The sequence below is a fragment of the Mustela putorius genome, unplaced genomic scaffold (assembly GCF_011764305.1).
Source record: "Mustela putorius furo isolate JIRA1106 unplaced genomic scaffold, ASM1176430v1.1 tig00003858_pilon_pilon_pilon, whole genome shotgun sequence".
Taxonomy (NCBI): domain Eukaryota; kingdom Metazoa; phylum Chordata; class Mammalia; order Carnivora; family Mustelidae; genus Mustela; species Mustela putorius.
In genome coordinates, this window is record NW_025422010.1 from 49,192,097 (window position 1) to 49,208,890 (window position 16,794).

Below are 16,794 nucleotides of genomic sequence, written 5' to 3' on the forward strand. Positions count from 1 at the left end.
AGCCAATGAGGGTTTTCAGATATCCTAGCAAGACTCCTGAATTGCAGGTGCCTGGGTGGTTCAGTCTGGTCAAGCATCAGCCTTCCGCTCAGGTCATGACTCCCCAAGGTCCTGGGGTCAAGCCCTACATTGTGCTCCCTGCTCCACAGACGCCTGCTTCTCCCCCTCCCACTCCCACCGCTTGTGCTCCCTCTCTCATTGTGTCTCTGTCAAATAAATAAATAAAATCTTTTAAAAAAAAGAAGAAGAAGAAGAAGAAGAAGAAGAAGAAGAAGAAGAAGACGACGACTCCTGAATTGGAGTTTTCTGTAACATCTGCATAATACAATCAAAGTGAAGCAGGCCCTTAGCAGATGTGCCGCAGGGAGAAGGGCTCTAAGCATATCCTGCCTTCCAGGGCCATCCCACTGACCCAGAGCATCTGCTCCACAGGGCGACAGTCACCTGGTCTACCTTGAAGTTAATCCCCCAAAACTGATGGAAACAGCCGACTATCCATGCCTTGCACCTTTCTCTGGAAACACAATCTACTAACAGGAAAACAAATTTGGAAAAAAATGCACCTGTTAATCAAACTTCAGAGCTGTTATCAGTGTGGGAAAATTATTAACTAAAATAGACGGCATGTTCCTTTTCTTGTATCCCAAAGTAAATTCCTCCTATTTAATAATTTTGATTATTAACTAACTTGCATTAGTTTTGATTTCACAGAGAGCACGGATCAAATTGTTAAAACCTTAATGATGTGATAATATTTATTAATATAGTAAATCCCAAATATAGAAGATCTATCACTCCTCTAACACTTCAGTTTCAGAACTGGCTTTAAAAACATCAAAGACATGCTCTTTTGAAGAACAAAGTTTTAGAGCTTGGAGGAAAGAGAAGGCAATCATTACAAGTTCATTACGGATCCATCAGAGATTTTTTAAACCCATTTAAATCCAGGTATAGGAGATCAGATTCTGATCTGACATTATTTCCACATTTTTAGAACAACTTTTCACTCATAAATTCAAGGTTACAGTAGCATTAAAAATATCCACAGGAAAGGAATGGCATGAGATATAACAACATGATTAATGGCTATTGCATTAGAGTGGTTATTTCTCTTTTCTCTACTATTCAAAGTTCTAGTGGGAGGGTTATATAATTTTATAATAAAAATTCTAAGTTAAGAAAGAATTCAAGATTACAAAACATAGCTAACTTTGTAAAATAATGCTTCAAACAAATAGGCAGAAAGAAGACATTCAACCAAAATGAAGATGTTCCACAGAAAGGTTCACTCGGTTCTGGGACAAGCTTTAAAGCTGAAGCAAGTCGTGAGCATTTCCCGGCCTCCCCAGCCCTGGGGACAGGAAGCAGGGGGAGCCCCCTTTCCTGGTGGTGGCACCACAGAGCACGGATGACAAACGCTGGATTTCTACATGTCTATCAGCCTTGTGTGCCTGGGGAATCTTAAAGCGCTTCCAGAGTCTGTACTTGATTTGGTTTTAGGGTGAAGAAAGTAAGGTTCACATGTTAAGTCCCCAAATGACAAACTAATTGTGACATCACTGGCAGGAACAGACATTATAGGCAACCACGCCACCTCACAGGCACTCTGGGCCCCACGGGCTTAGGGAGAGGCCAGGTAACAGTTCCTTTTCAAATTATATTTCCTTTGCTCAACTACGTTCCCTTCAAAAACAAGGACCACCAACTATTTGCCCGAGACTGTAAACAGAGCTCATGCACGCTGACAGCCCACAACTATCCTTGCAGGGGTTGGGGGCAATAAAACCAAAATCTATATTTAAAATATGTGTCCATCTATTCAGATAAATTTTTAAAACTCATTTTTTAAATAGCCCAGTGGACATTCCAAACTGGTAACTCTACCCACAGAGGGGGACTATAAATGCTTACTGTACCGGCATACAAAAATAGAAAACCCCAATAAGGATTTCAGAGTCTGTTCTTCAAGAAATCACACAATTTGTGCCCAAGGGCTGTACAGATACCAGTGTAACTTTCTTTCTTGACCTCTAAATACATCTCCTCTGCAACAGGGGCATCTGGGGGTTGGGCATTTGCCTAATGCCACGGGGCCCTCTGGCGGGGGTCACAGCTGCTGGCTGGTGAAGAAGGACTTAGTCTCCCTGCAGACAGGATTCACACAGAGCGGACAACTCAGAGTCAACTGCTTGGAGCACAGCTCGTTTGACTGGATGTGTGAGAGCACCAGATCGGCCAGGGCCTGCAGGACGGGCGACAAGAAGCAGAGATTCCTCAGAAGCAAAACGTCTGCTGTGTCCCCACGCATCCCCCGCCCCCATCTGCCCCAATAATCACTATGGCTGAGGGTTGCTTTTTTTATGTGAATTATGACTGCTTTGAACTGGATTCTCTAACATCTTCATTTCTTAAGGACCCTCGGCTTAGAGAAAAGTTAAAATAGAGATTTTAGAGGACATCCTCTTACCTTACGTGCTAAACCCTGCCTCTGGAAGGCAGGTCTTAAATCCGTCATAGTTATAGATGGGTAGAAGTAAGAAAATTGGGGCTATATAAAGGAAAAAGGAGCAAGAGTATAAAGAATTCGATTTTATTTTTGTAATTAATTGGAACTCAAAATGTTCTAATATGTGAGAAAACCAATATTCTGTAAGAGTTTCTCAGAGGATTTCTCTCTGATATGTTCTACTAAAATGGTTGTAACACTATAGATACCTTGGAGAACAATGGATTTCCATTAAGAGACTCTGCTCTTCTGATGTTTTCAACTCCACACTGAATCAAATGAGAAAAAGAAGGAAAAACACATACACGTTTTATTTTCCTTTTTTTTTTTTAAAGAAACCGCTACAAAAAAATAAATAAATAAATGGACTTAGATGCATACACAGCTTAAAAGCCTGACTTCTAAAGTGTTCCCAGACGGCTCAGAAATGAAAACAGTCCTGGGCCCAGACACAGATGTTGATTTTCACCTCTGTTATCATAAAACTGCTCTCAATTTCTATTCCTTCCCCCTCCCGACTACCTTCCCCATAGGTGCTCAATTTCTAAACCGTTTTCTGAGGCTGTATTTGACAGAATTCTCAAGGAACTCAAATCTGCTTACTGTTCTTTTTTTATTCTACCTTTCTAATACACACTTTGACAGGCTCTACCTAAGCAGAATGTTGCTTTAATTAAATAAATCTTTATGCCTGTTTTGATTCTAACTGCCAAAAGAGGTAGATTAATTTAAGGTATATTGAACCTAGATGGTTTCCAATGCAGAGTGGGGTTTTTAAATATATTCTTACATAGAAAAACCCAAAATAAAACCCAAGGACTATTTTACTATCAACCTAGCTTCCCTCCAAAATACCCAGTTGATTATCTCTCAAATAATTAAGAAACATCTAATTATTGTTCACTCAGGTAGCCAAAATCTTCTCTTTCCCTTTCCGAAATGCTGCGGTGGCTTTTCAGTTGTTTCATCTTTTAAATTAACTTTAACCAGCATGGGAAAAATGGTGATTCAGCAAACACATAGTTCTCAACCCAAAAAGAAACTGTATTCACAGTGCTTGGGTGACTCAGTTGGTTAAGCGACCAACTCTTGATTTTGACTCAGGTCATGATCTCAGGGCCTTGAGATCAAGCCCCAATCGGGCTCCATGCTCAGCAGGGCATCTGCTCAAGAGTCCCTCTCTCTCTCTCTCTCTCCCCTCCCTCTGTCCCTCCTGCCCCTGCCGCCCCCCTGCACGCATGTGAGCATGCTTGCAAACTGTATCAAATAAAAAATATATCTTTTTAAAAAGATAAAAGGAAAAAAGGAGACTATATACTAAAACTCCATGTGGAAGTCAGTGACAACAAGACCACCAATGCTGGCAGTGTTCTTGAACACTCTGGTTGGGAGAGTCAAAGGACACAACTCTGTAGGGCAATCTAGTAAAACATCTATCAACATTTAAATTCCATTTCTAGGAATTTTTTCTAAGAGAATAAATGGGAAAAAAAAGAAAATGATGTTTATTACAGAGCAGTTTAGGAAGTAAAAAGTTGGAAATATCTTAAATATATATTGATCAAGGATTCATTTAAAATAATTATGTAGATCTAATTACATTTATTGATTTAGGTCCATATAATATATTTTTAAGGGGAAAAATGGTTACAAAACAGTATGAATAAAATACCATGCAAAAATGGTATTTTATTCATAAATATTCAGAGAAAAAGGGGACTTATTTTTATTAAAATATCAACATCTCTCAGGGTAAGATTTTTTTTTAAGGGGGGGGTCGCCTGGGTGGCTAAGTTGGTTAAGTGGCTGCCTTTGGCTCAGGTCATGATTCCAGGGTCCCGGAATCGAGCTCCGCATCAGGCTCCTTGCTCAGCAGGGAGCCTGCTTTTCCCTCTCCCTCTGCCTGCCATTCTGTTTACTTGTGCTCTCTCTCTGTCAAATAAATAAATAAAATCTTTAAAAAAGAGAGAGAGAGAGACAGTGGATGGGGAGGGGGAGGGAGAGAATCCTAAGCAGGCTCTACACTCAATGCAGAGCCCAATCTCAAACCCTGAGATCAGGACCTGAGCCAAAATCAAGAGTCAGACACCCAACAGATTGAGCCACCCAGGCGCCCGTCTCAGGGGTAAGATTCTGAATGTGCCCTACTCTCTATGCAATACTTCCTCTGAATTGTCTGAGCTCTTTATTATTATATTATTTATTTTGTATTACCAAAAAGCAATCATTTCATCTTAAGAAAAACTCCAAATTATTTTTTAAAGAAAGTCGTTTTAAACACAGTCTATTCTCCCAACAAAACAATGAAATAAACTGTAGCTAGACGGTTTTCTTTATTCTCTCTATGGTCTAATTTATTGGTCACTAATAATGCATTTGATTACTGAGGAATAGCCTCGGTTTAGTGATATTAATGAATGTGAATTATCATTCAACACAAACACAACTTACTTTCCAAACACACTGGAATGACCTATATTTGCACATCTCTTTTTAGCAAGTTCACAGTTAGTCAAGGTCAGGGTGGGATATGGAAGGCACCACTACATGAAATCCGCAGACAACCCTGCAACCTCACTTTAGCCAATTACAACTTCACCATAAATTCTGTATCAGAACTATTGACAAGCAATTTATGCACCCTCTGACTTCCTCGGCGTTTGATTGATGACCAGCATGCGTTGCATAAACACAAACCTGTGGGGCTGGGTGCTGGCTAAAGCTGTCCCCAACCCACTGTCACCCTGCCCCGCACCTGCCACCCAGTCCCGGAGAGGGTGAAGTATCCTTTGAGGCCGGGCCTCCATCAATCACGCATGCGAAGGACCAGGATCAGTTCTGGCAGAAGATGAGAGGGGGAAGCATTTCCTGGATCCTCGAGTTACCACCATTCCCCACAGAAACAATGCTATGAACTGGATTCAGGTCTCAGGCCGGCCTTCGAAAGCCGTGAGATGGGAGAACAGTAAGTTTTTCTCTGCTGTGAATGATAACTCACATCCATCTTAGATTACACGACACTAAGGACGGTATTTGTTATTTCAGCAATCAGATTGATCACAACACCGCCACAAACAGCTAATTAAGTAAGTGTACGGAAGAGGTCAAGGGAATTAGCACACACACGGCTTCGCTGTTCATTCCACGGTCTCCTCCTAAATGACAAGGACTCTTCTATGCCTCAAAACCCACCAAGAACCCGTGTAAAAGCCCCAAGTAAAAGGCACCATCAGGCCAAGAAAAGGGATGATAGCACAATACAATTCTTTTCCTCCAAACTGGTGAGAAGAACAACTATTTTTTTCTAAAGAAAATGTAGTTTATCACTTCCAGGTAGTACAAGGACTCACACTGGACAAAATGATGTTGTTGTCAGTAATGCCTGCGAACCAGGTGTCACACCGGAACAAAAGTGCTTCGCCACCGCTGGGCTGACATGGAACTACCCTGATGTGTGCAGATGAACTCAGGCTAAGTGTTACCCCGAATTAGGAGGCCACGGTACATGCAAAAGTTATAGCAAACAATGTAACGAAATTTTTTTTTTCAGTGTAGTTAACAAACTGTGTTCTAGTTTCAGATATACAATATAGTGATTCAACAGTTCTGCCTGTTACTCAGTGCTCATCAGGACAGGCTGTGCTCTGAACCCCTCCTCCTACTTCCCTCATGCCTCACCCACCTCCCTCTGCTAACCACTGAGCAATACTTTTAAATGATACAATTATATCATTGCAAAGACAGTTTCCTTTCAAAACAAATCACAGCTCCTGAATGGGATTAATAATCACACTCACCTCTTTAGCTAGAATTTGAGAGTACTCGATGTCCAGTTCATACAGCGTTTCAATGTGATCGCTGGTAAATGCTATTGGAACCAAAAGAATGTTCTTCCTTCCCCTCTCACAAAGCCCTCTGATAGTCTCATCTGTTTGAGGGCCCAGCCAGGGCATCGGACCAACCTGTGAGAAAGGAGAATGGAAGGCACACGGGGACCCACTTCTCCCTGTGTCTGTGGCACACCACAGCCCACTGCCCTGGACACACACACACCCCTCCTGGTAAGAGCGAGGGCCTCGCTTTACATCTATGTTAGTGGCTTTCAGTATTTCTGTATTAAGCTTGAATCCTTCTCGAAGTTGGCATAATATAAATACGTCACAGTTTCTGTCATTACAACAAAAAATAATACATTAAGTCAATGAAATTCAACTAGTCACTTGATTTCTTGTCCATTTCTTGTGCTGCTTGCAGAGTTCCTCTGCTTATGGTGAGCCGTCAGGTTAAAGAACATTTTGTGTATATGAAAGAGCCAAACCGAATCATTTTATAACCAAGTCCTAAAATAGACGTCCTTGGAATTGCTGACTGCCCTCAAGCGTGAGGAAACCACCTACCTTAGACTGCCACACCAGTCGGTAGGGGTTGGAGTAATCCAGCTTATCCATGACTCTCTGCACAGTGGCGCCCACCTCCTGAGGATAGGGGTCCCCTCTGTTGACCACCTGCAGCGGAGACACACGAGTGTTCAGTCGCCAACACAATGAAGGGTTCTAAGAGCTTCAGGCTGTGCTGTGAGGTGCTGTGATCCAGTGACCAGAGTCCCCCTTTTGTCTTCTGCACTAAAGATGATGCGATCTGAGCTCATTCGCCAAACGTTCCTTGGATCTCTGTCTTCAGAGGCCAAAGGAGAACAGTGTACTCATGCATCTCCAAGTACCTAGGAATATGCCAAATTCTACATCTGTGTTATTCATGGGGGGATGGGTCTCTCCATTCCCCATCTGAAGTAGGGAAAGCAGGACTGCAAGTGTTGTATGGATGGCGTATGGACCTACTGAATCCATGGGGCCAGTCAACACAGGGGCAAGTGCTGCTGGAGTAAGACAGAGGGGAGAAGCAGCACGGGGGTTCAGACTCCAGACTCCTCGAGAATACCACCTGCGCCTTCTAATCCCTTTCATTTCCCCATGCGCCCCCCCCCCCCGCAACAGACAGCAAGTTGAGTGCTCTGTGCACTGTTGAATGTCTGACTGGTCCTGACGCAGCAGCGTGCTAATACTCTTTAAAATGTTCAACAGGAATTTTATTTTTACTGCTTTAATATTTAGCTGTGCACGGGCACCCTAACCCCTTGCATGGCTTGATTGCTTCCCATACCACTTATTACCTCCTAACATACCGAACTATTTTCTTCTGTACTATGTTTATTATCTGTCCCCCAGCCCTGCTCTCTGGGGGAATGACTTCTATTTTGTTCACTCCCATATCCTCTGACAGTGGAAGGAACAGTGCTTAGAATACAGTGGATAGAATAGTGCTCAATAAATATTGTTGAAATGAAATACTGATAAACTATTTTATGATATTACTAAAAGTTAGTTTAGAAACCATTAGAAACCTAAATACAGAATGAAGGAGGGAAATAGAAAATCACCATTAGAACAGCACAGAAATAAGTGCTATCGGCAAGATCTACTGGAGCATGCTAAAATTAGTGGGCAGAAGTCAAGGAACAAGAAGACATTTACGTAGTCTCAGAGTGTGTCACCTAAGATATTTGAAATTACAAGGAGAAAAACAGTAACCTTACAACATAGAAATCCAGCAGACACTACCTTACACAAATGGCCGAGGATGACATCGCCAGTGGTAGGGTGTCGTCATCATGTACCCCCACACCACGCACTGAGGACAGAGCACCCTGGGATGTTCTTCCCAGTGCTACAGAGCCTCAGTCGAATCACGGGGAAAGAGCAGACAGATCCAAGTGCAGGAGCATGCTGTGAAATGACTGACGTTCCACTAAATCAATCTTCAAAAGTATCAAGGTCGTGATCAGACAGGGAAAGCATGAGGACTGTCACAGATTGGGGGACACTGACATGTGCCAACGAAATGTGACATGGGATGCTGGACTGGATCCCAGCACAAAAACGGACCGTTGTGGGAGAAGTGGTGGAGTCTGATCCACCTGGCGTTGGCTCAGGGCACCGCACGGCTGTTAGCTTCCTGGTTTGGGTCAGGAGCTATGGTTATGGACATGTCAGCAGGAGGGGCCATACGGGGAGGGTATATATGCAGGCTACCCTATGCTCTGTACTGTTTTTGCAACTTTGCCTAAAGTCTAAAATTACTTCCAAATAATGAGTCTTTAAAAAGTCAAGAAGGAGGAAAAAGTCATTAGAAGCAAGCCCGGGGGAAAAGCAGAGCCCCCCTGAACAGACTTCTCCCTTCACTACCCACTCCTCAGTCCCACAGCGGCCCTGGGCGGCACGCTCCGTCCCTGACGAAGGAAAGGGAAGTGCGGCGCGCGGTGAGGGAAGGGCAGGCAGCACCCGGAATCGTTCACGTAGAAAAATGTGTTTCCTCCGCTCCCGGTGCAAGAGCTTCCCCTTCGGACGTGGCCTCATCACACCTAGCACGGTGACGGTTACGGAAAGGAAGCGGGCGGAGCAGCGGGACGCACATTTGAAGAGGATTTGCATGACACCAGAAGAGAGGCTATGAACTTGTGAAAGTAAAATAGGCAGGCTTCCAGAAGAGAGAAATTTCTCTCCCAAGCCACCTACAGACCAACCGGCCCCGGGGGGTGGGGATGGCGGAGTGGAAAAGCTGTAAGGGCTCGACCCCAGTGACCAGCAGGTGGCAGTAAAGACCGATTAGAAGCGTGGCACCAGACAGGTTAACTGCATTAACTGAGGAGTTAAGCCCTAAATGGCACCTCCGAAGACCTCATTCTCCACCCCTCCGGCTTCAAAAGACCTGTTTTGGGGCACGATGATAGTCCTGAGCTGCTGAAACTGGCTGCTCACTCCATGCACATCTCCGTACCACCCAGCACCCTAGCTCGGGCATTCTCGTTTGCACATGCGCAACGAGGAGGGCGCGTGGAGGTGGTATTTCAGTGAACACCCAGCATAACGTGAAAAACTCAGGAGCAACCAGATCACAAGGTGATACACTCCGTATTCACTTGCTAAAATGTGGGCTCTAGTCCTAGCAGATTAAAAACTGTAATCATTCCTGGAATTCAAATAGCCCCTACCCAGTCTTGATAAAAGAATGGGACCTAAGATAGTTCAGCGTGACTAGAGGCCCTCAGTGCTTGACTGACCCTGACATCAGATGAGCTCCTTCAGTGGGGCAGGCAAAAGCAGCCTTCCTCTACCTGCCGCCTGTACTGAAAATCCCTACTCATGAATACACCTTCCAGTTATCATTTCAAAGGGGGTTATTAGGACAATACCTACCCACAATATTATAATTTGAATTAATTATAATTAGGTTTCAAGAAAGGAGTCGAGTTAAAATGAGCACCTAGGTAAGTCTGAGATGCTAGAATTCATCCTTGTACTGGGCTCAGGGTGTTTGAGAAGCTGGGTCCTGCTTGCACATTCAGAAATCCTCTACCACTCATCCAACGAAACTCTCTTACTTACAGACATCGGCAGGGAGTGAGCCGAAAACAGAATGACCACCTCCCTTCTCTTCTCAGGTGGAAAACGGTCCAGCTCTTTCACTATATGGTCTGCGAAGCACTGTGGGGACAGCAAGAAAGGAAGATGAGAAGGAGGCGGGAAGAGCAAAGTAGGAAGAAAAGAAAATGTGTTTCAAATGAGAGCTGTGACAGAAATCTCCTGGTAACCCTCAGAAACGGGCACTCTCTTTTTAAAAAATTGCAAACAGTACAGCCTCTTCTCGCTTTGGTTCATCATGAAAATGGCTCATAACGGTTTCAGGGGCCTAGGGAATTTGATGGGAAACTTCTGAAGCTCGCTAATGGCTCACTGAAAATGAGCGCTCTGGATCTGCTTCCCCTCGGGAGGAACAGGGCACACTTCCAGATGGAAAGAAGACACAGATGGGAAGGAGAAGTTGTTTTAAGACCTCTCATTTGCTCGGTTAGCAGGAAAACAGCTTACAGGCTCTTTCTAAATCTTCCTCAGTTTGGCTTTCAGGCCTATGACATTAAAATACATTAGACACAAATAGTAGAGGAATAAGAAAATACTATTCTATTTTTACGACCTTCTCCTTCTGAGCCCAGTATCCTCCCTCAGCCAGTCTTCGTAACAACCTTCATAACAACAGATGAGAGGTTGTCCAACTCTCATTAAATTCACAGAGGGGGGAAGAGGCAGCCGGCCTGGGGGCCATTCAGTCACATCTGGGGACCCAGGCTGCCAGGCAGGCCCCGCCTCCGCCTCCAAAGCTCTGTCCACCAGACCAGTTAATTCCCTCCGTCTAGTTGGCACTTTCCGATCTACATCAATAGGTGCTGAAATACCCGATGTGAAGAGGCTTTCTTTCATCTTCTACTTTAATCATTCTTCGTCACTTAACTCAGAAAGCAAATGCTACGAAGGACATTAATGGGTCAATTTACAGAATCAGAATATGAATGTAGATCAGATGAATTTAAGTATCAATGGTAAATTTACTGAGATTGAATATTGGATCATGGTTATGGAGGAGAGGGTCCTTGCTATTTAGGTGTCAAGGGTGGTTTTACAGAGACAAGTTACTCTCAAAAGGTTCAGAAGAAAACTGTAGGCACACCCATGTACAGAGTGTATCAGTGATGGAGTGGAATAAATGCTAGTAATCTGTGAATCTAGGCAAAGAGTCTAGTCCCTGCACTATTCTTAGTCTTGCGACTTTTCTGCATGTTTAAACTTCCAAATAGAAAGGTTTTTGAAAAATCATAAAGGATGATTTACCAGAACCACGTACCTTTGCGCTTGCTGGTATTTTGATATATCAGGGTTGATACTATAAGAAGAGCAAATAATTCCCTAATCAGCCCTGCGGTATTACTAATCTCTCCAACCCCTCCAAATCTGGTGACAAAATGCACGAAGGTACAAGTTGGTGCCCAGAGACTTTCCTTTCAAAATTTATACTTTATCTACAGAGTAAATATGATTAGATTAGATATAGATTTAAAAAACAACAACAACAGTATTTTCTGGTGGTCTTGCAGTGCCTGGAAACGAAGGGTGCTCAGGAAGGATTGTGTTTGGACGGACAGCAGCCCGGGGAAGGAGACCCGCTGCGAAGCCTACATGAGAGTCTGAACCTGAAGCTATGCTTACCCCTTTCACCCCGGCAGCTCGCCACACAGCGCTATTAGGGATGGCAGTAGAGAAATGACAATTTCAAGTAATTACTACCTAAAACAAGTAGAAATGTAGAGTAAGGTGTTATTTTCAGTGTTTGTTTTTAACTGTATTTTTAATTTCCGATTAGGGTTTGACTTTTTTTTTTTTAAATCTCTGCTAGATATCAAATCTCCTCGTGTCAGCTCCGTGACACGAAGCATAAAACCTATCTATAAACTTTTGTTTCTAAAAACTGTTAGCATTTTTCGTTTTCTCCTCTAACCGAAGAGTGAGCAGAAACACAATTTGTTCCGGCTTGCAACAGACGCTAAGCCGTAGTCTACACCGAGGAGCCAGGGGCCAGGAGGAGGCTGCTTAGATCACCTACAGTCCGTCTGCGGGGTCCTCCACGCGCAATCTCGCTGCGGAATGAAGGAGGCAGGCGGCTCTTAGAGCCTTCAATCACACCATCTAGAAGGGCAGATAAATGCCCCGAAAATTCCCTTTCATTTTGTGAGTGGAGACTTCCTCAGTTAAGAGACCTTTCCGTCTTTCTGCTTCCCCCTTTCAAAGGGCTGAATTTTAATGCAAACCTAATTGCACGGTGGATCAGGGCAGGCAGATGCTGTGCAGACCCCTCCGCTCTCTGCTACCACATGTCAGCGCTGACCCGAAAGCCCTCGCTCCCAGTCGCAGGCCGCCGAGAGCAAACTGGGAGGGGCAGGCTGGGCTTTCCACACGTACAGCAAAGGGGTGGGGGACCATCAAAGCAGAACTACACCCATCCCTAAGGGAAGGCACCTCCTTTTCATTTTTACTTAAAACTGTTTTTCCACCTAAGTGTTAACCCTTGACATCACCTCTGTGCCCAAGGATCAGGGCCTGCTGCAGGGGAGAGCGGTCTGCAGGCCCGCATTCACCGACGTCTGGCCCCACCTAGTGGTGTGAGCTTTTAAGGGACTCCGGACTGTTCTGCCAGAGAAAGGTCCACGGAGTGAAACACAAAGTGGATGAAACCTAAATCACTTCGTATGTCTCCCACCTAGACTAACTCAAAGGCAGAAATCTCCTCTGACAGAAGAAAACTGCATTTGTACATTTTAGGGCAATTACCAATACTACTCTCAAGTACAAATGGCAAAAAGTAAATAGTAACACCAACTCAAAGCTTCTGGCTTTCGAATTGTAGTTTTAATTGATTCTCCAAATCTATTTTCTTTCTTTTTTTTTTTTTTTAAGATTTTATTTATTTGACAGAGATCACAAGTAGGCAAAGAGAGCGGGAAGCAGGCTCCCTGCCAAGCAGAGAGCCCAATTCGGGGCTCGAGCCCAGGAACCTGGGATCATGAACTGAGACGAAGGCAGAGGCTTTAACCCACTGAGCCACCCAGGCGCCCCAGAAATGTTAAATCTATTTTCATGTCAGAACAGTTAGATTTAGTACCTTGAAAAATTTTAAAATTTTTGTCATTTTTAAAAGATTTAGAAAATACAGGATCTGTCAGTCATTCAATATATAAATGTAAATTATTGGAAACACTTTGTATAATCTTTCATGTCCTGGTTATTGGGAAACACAAAACTGAAAACATAATTCTGCTCTAGCTTGTAACTAACACTGTTGATCTGAAGAAAGGAGACTCTAACCTTTAATCTTCAAATTTATTTTCTCTTAACATAACAAGTCGAGTCTCTAATACCTCTTTCCCTGCCCCCCAGCACACAATTTAAGCAAGAGAACAATACGGCTCGTAAGGGCACCACCCGCTAGGCAGGGACAAGAACCTGACCCACCCCAGAACCTGGGCCGAGGGGCTGCGGCCAGTGCCGGCTTACCTGAATGAGCAGCGGGTGCGTGGGCCACCTGTCAATGGTGCTCCACTTCATCCCAGGCTTCTTGCCCACCTGGTTATAGTATCTATAAATGGCATTTAAGCTGCTGCCTGAAACATACAGGGGACCACTTAGTAGATGCGTGTTGATGATAGTGAAAATGAAAAACAGACTAGTAGAGGCAGTAAGTTCAACATAGGTAACTGCTTCTGTACTGAATTGGTCTAATTACAATCATTTCAATGCTCTAAAATGCAGATAGATTTAACTACCCTGCAACTGAAGATCACTAAAAAGCAATCAATTGCGATGGCCTTTCAAAGAGGAATGCGGCCATTTCTAGTAAGAAACAGGATGGTAGAGGGTTTATGAAATATAACCGCCGCCATTTTGAGGAACGAAGTCTAACAACTGAAAGCATGTTAATCCCCCCTTATTATGAAGGTAATCAGCCCCAGCAGAAAAAGCAAGGGGTGGGGAAGAAAGGAAAAAAGAAAATGGCCATGACCCAGCATGCTAATACAGCCATCGTTTTATTCTAGCAGAGTTCTTTCTTTCCTATTATTTTCCTGTATAGCGGTTTTGTTTCACAAAATTGTAATTTTAGCATGTATGCAATTTTGTATCCCGAGTGCTTGGCATATTTTTATTTAATATTATGAGATGCATATTTTCTACTTTACAGTATTGATAGCCATCTTTTTAAATGACTTGTTAATAAGAAGACTAGCTTATTTAGGTTTGCACAAACATTCTCTATTTTTATCTGCTTCTACAAGATTATCATCATTCCCCAGGGTTAAGTTAAATGGGTAGCAAATCCTTACCAGTAATCTAACAAAACTTGTATTTTTAACCAAGAGGTCAAAATCACAAAAGTTCAAAGGCTGAAGGAAGGCAGATGGTGCCAGCTCAATGGCACTTTTTCCTGGCCGAGGGGAGCTGCCACGTGGGCCAAGGCTAATCCTATGCAACCAATCCTAACACGGAGGCTCTTTCTCAATGTTAACACAGGGTAAATGTTCCACAGCATTTCCCTGCTTCCCAACAGCAATGCACCAGTTTCTGCAATGATGAAGGCTGTTAATCTGGTATGTCTCCAGATTAAAATAAGAGCCCGGATACAGCCCATAGTTAAATCAAATGTACACTTAGCCTAAAACTGAAGTTCTCAAAAAGATAAATGAGTTTCGTTCCAGAATCCAATGAGTCAGATAAATCCAAATGGAGTCCACTGCATGTTCGAAAACAATCTCTCCAGAAATCCCAGTGTCCCCAGCCTAAGTCACACTGCAAGCCACACTGTACAGGCGAATATCATCCTCAGGACTTCTGAAGCCACAGAAGGACTTCTGGAAGCCACATCCGTTCTTCTGGGTCACTCAGAAACATTTGATAAACTACCCAAAGTAGTAATGAAGGGGAAAATAGAACCAAAACAACTGCATGTGATTGACATACAGGCTATCCTGGCTCTGCCCCAACAACGTGTGTCTACATGATACAACAGGTAAATAACACTCTCCTGGCCTCCAAGAATGGATGCACTTCCCAAAGGCTTTCGCATCTCTGAGTGAAGATGTACCTGCCTTTTCATGTGAGATGGACCAGGGAAAGGGCGCAAAGACTCTAACACCTGAGACCCACTGGGAGACTCAGCTGTGAAAGGAAACCCAGTCAATCCTCTGATATACAAATTATCATCTTCTTAACTTGTCTAATTTTGAGAGCAGACACCTACAGTTGAAGTATACATTTCTTTTAAAGATTTCCCTCATTCATTCATTTATGTATTGATTTGAGGGCATGCAAGATAGAGCACGCACAAGCAGGGAGAAGAGAAGAGGGATGGGGAGAAGTAGCCCCACACTAAGCGTGGAGCCTGACTCGGGGCTCGAGATCAGGACCTGAGCTGAAATCAAGAGCCGGATGATCAACCAACTGACTGAGCCTCCCAGGCACACCTACGTTTGAGGTCTATTGTGTAAAGCAAGGCAAAGCTATGCTTAGATATTTATAAAATCTGACTCCTTCTCCAATAACATATTAGCAGACATTTTGGGTTGCAGAGGTATATTTCCAAAAGAAGCTGCAACTCAAACTCTTGAGGGTGTCTGAGAACTCAGGCATTTTCATAGGGACTCTGAGCGAACATTTAAGGCATACAATAGGCTTTGAACATCTCGGACAGCGTCTTGCTTCTCTTCATAATTATAGAAATAGTATGCACTAACACCCAAAAACAATTTGGGAGTCCAAATGTGCTGAGCCCAATCCTTAAAACAGAATGCAAACAAATGTATTTGTGGGCAACAGTAGAAGCTTTACCTGCTACCAATTCTACAGAGAAGGACAAACATGACTATTCTCCTGCTCCATCTAAATATACAGGAAACAACACACAGTAATATTTTCCAAAATCTAGAACACTGAGAGAAGTTTACAAAGGGAACATCAAGCTGGGCTTTGGTTTAACCAGTAAACCAACCCATACATAAAGCACAATGAAAAAACATACCAATATTTCTCATGCTACCTGGGTACCTCTGATTTCAAAATGGAAACAGCTATCACCCTTGCTATGTTACTGAGAATATTAGGGTTGCCATAAAAATAGGGTTTATTACGCAAATATAAAAAGTGGCTTAACGTTCCATTACCCAACTGCATTAAAGCACCGAGGAGCGGTGACCGCCTTCCAAACCCACTGCTTGTGACTCTCAGCCGACTGGCCCATAACTCAGGGACAGACAAACCCTGAGATTTCAAATGGACTGAGCTGCACTCTCGTGTTTCAAGCGGGCAGGCTAGATTTGCCATTCAGATGGAAAATGATTTATCCTTTCCCGCTGCATTCCCTGGTGATGGCTGCCAGGGCCCGGCACCCCTGCGCACCCACGGTCAAGGGGAAGGCTCACCTGTCGTGGAGCAGCTGTACTGTGGATACTGCGTGAAGGCGATAGCCCTTTCGATCCCGTCTCTCTCCATCTCCTCAATTGCTTCTTCTGTTAGAGGATGGACGTACCGGAATCCAATATAGTATTTGTGAGGGGCTATTAGGAGGCATGTGTGGAAAGGAGAAAGTATTAATCTTTATATAGATTCCTCGGAGTGCCAAACATCATGCAAAGCCCAGAACAAAGAACAGTTAACCTAATGTCCTGGGAGGCTGATACTGGGGATAAGTTTAGAATATTCCTCAGATCTTACCCAGTCTTTGCTAGTGCTGGGACTTTTAGGCACTATTTTCTGGGATCAACCTCCACGCCCCCACCCCCACAACGTTGCTGAGCACAGTGTTTTTTAAAACCCAAACTTCTGGTCTTTACTCTGCTCCTGACTGAGCGAAGA

General features: G+C 43.7%; 1 protein-coding gene across 5 annotated transcripts in view; it reads right to left on the reverse strand.

Moving 5' to 3' along the window:
- Positions 1-729: 729 nt before the first annotated feature.
- Positions 730-16,794, reverse strand: part of FECH (ferrochelatase) — a 32,506-nt gene continuing 16,441 nt past the window's right edge. For 3 of the 5 annotated variants that reach the window (XM_013052739.2, XM_004745546.3, XM_013052738.2), the window contains 7 exons: positions 16,362-16,496; positions 13,447-13,553; positions 9,949-10,047; positions 6,904-7,011; positions 6,304-6,468; positions 2,716-2,775; positions 730-2,242 (listed from right to left, as the gene is read on the reverse strand). In XM_013052739.2, coding sequence (XP_012908193.1) covers positions 2,108-2,242; positions 2,716-2,775; positions 6,304-6,468; positions 6,904-7,011; positions 9,949-10,047; positions 13,447-13,553; positions 16,362-16,496 — 809 coding nt within the window. In that variant the 3' untranslated portion in view covers positions 730-2,107. Of the gene's footprint in view, positions 2,243-2,273; positions 2,549-2,715; positions 2,776-6,303; positions 6,469-6,903; positions 7,012-9,948; positions 10,048-13,446; positions 13,554-16,361; positions 16,497-16,794 lie in introns of those variants that run through there. The other 2 variants (XM_013052737.2, XM_004745547.3) reach the window with 2 other exon arrangements.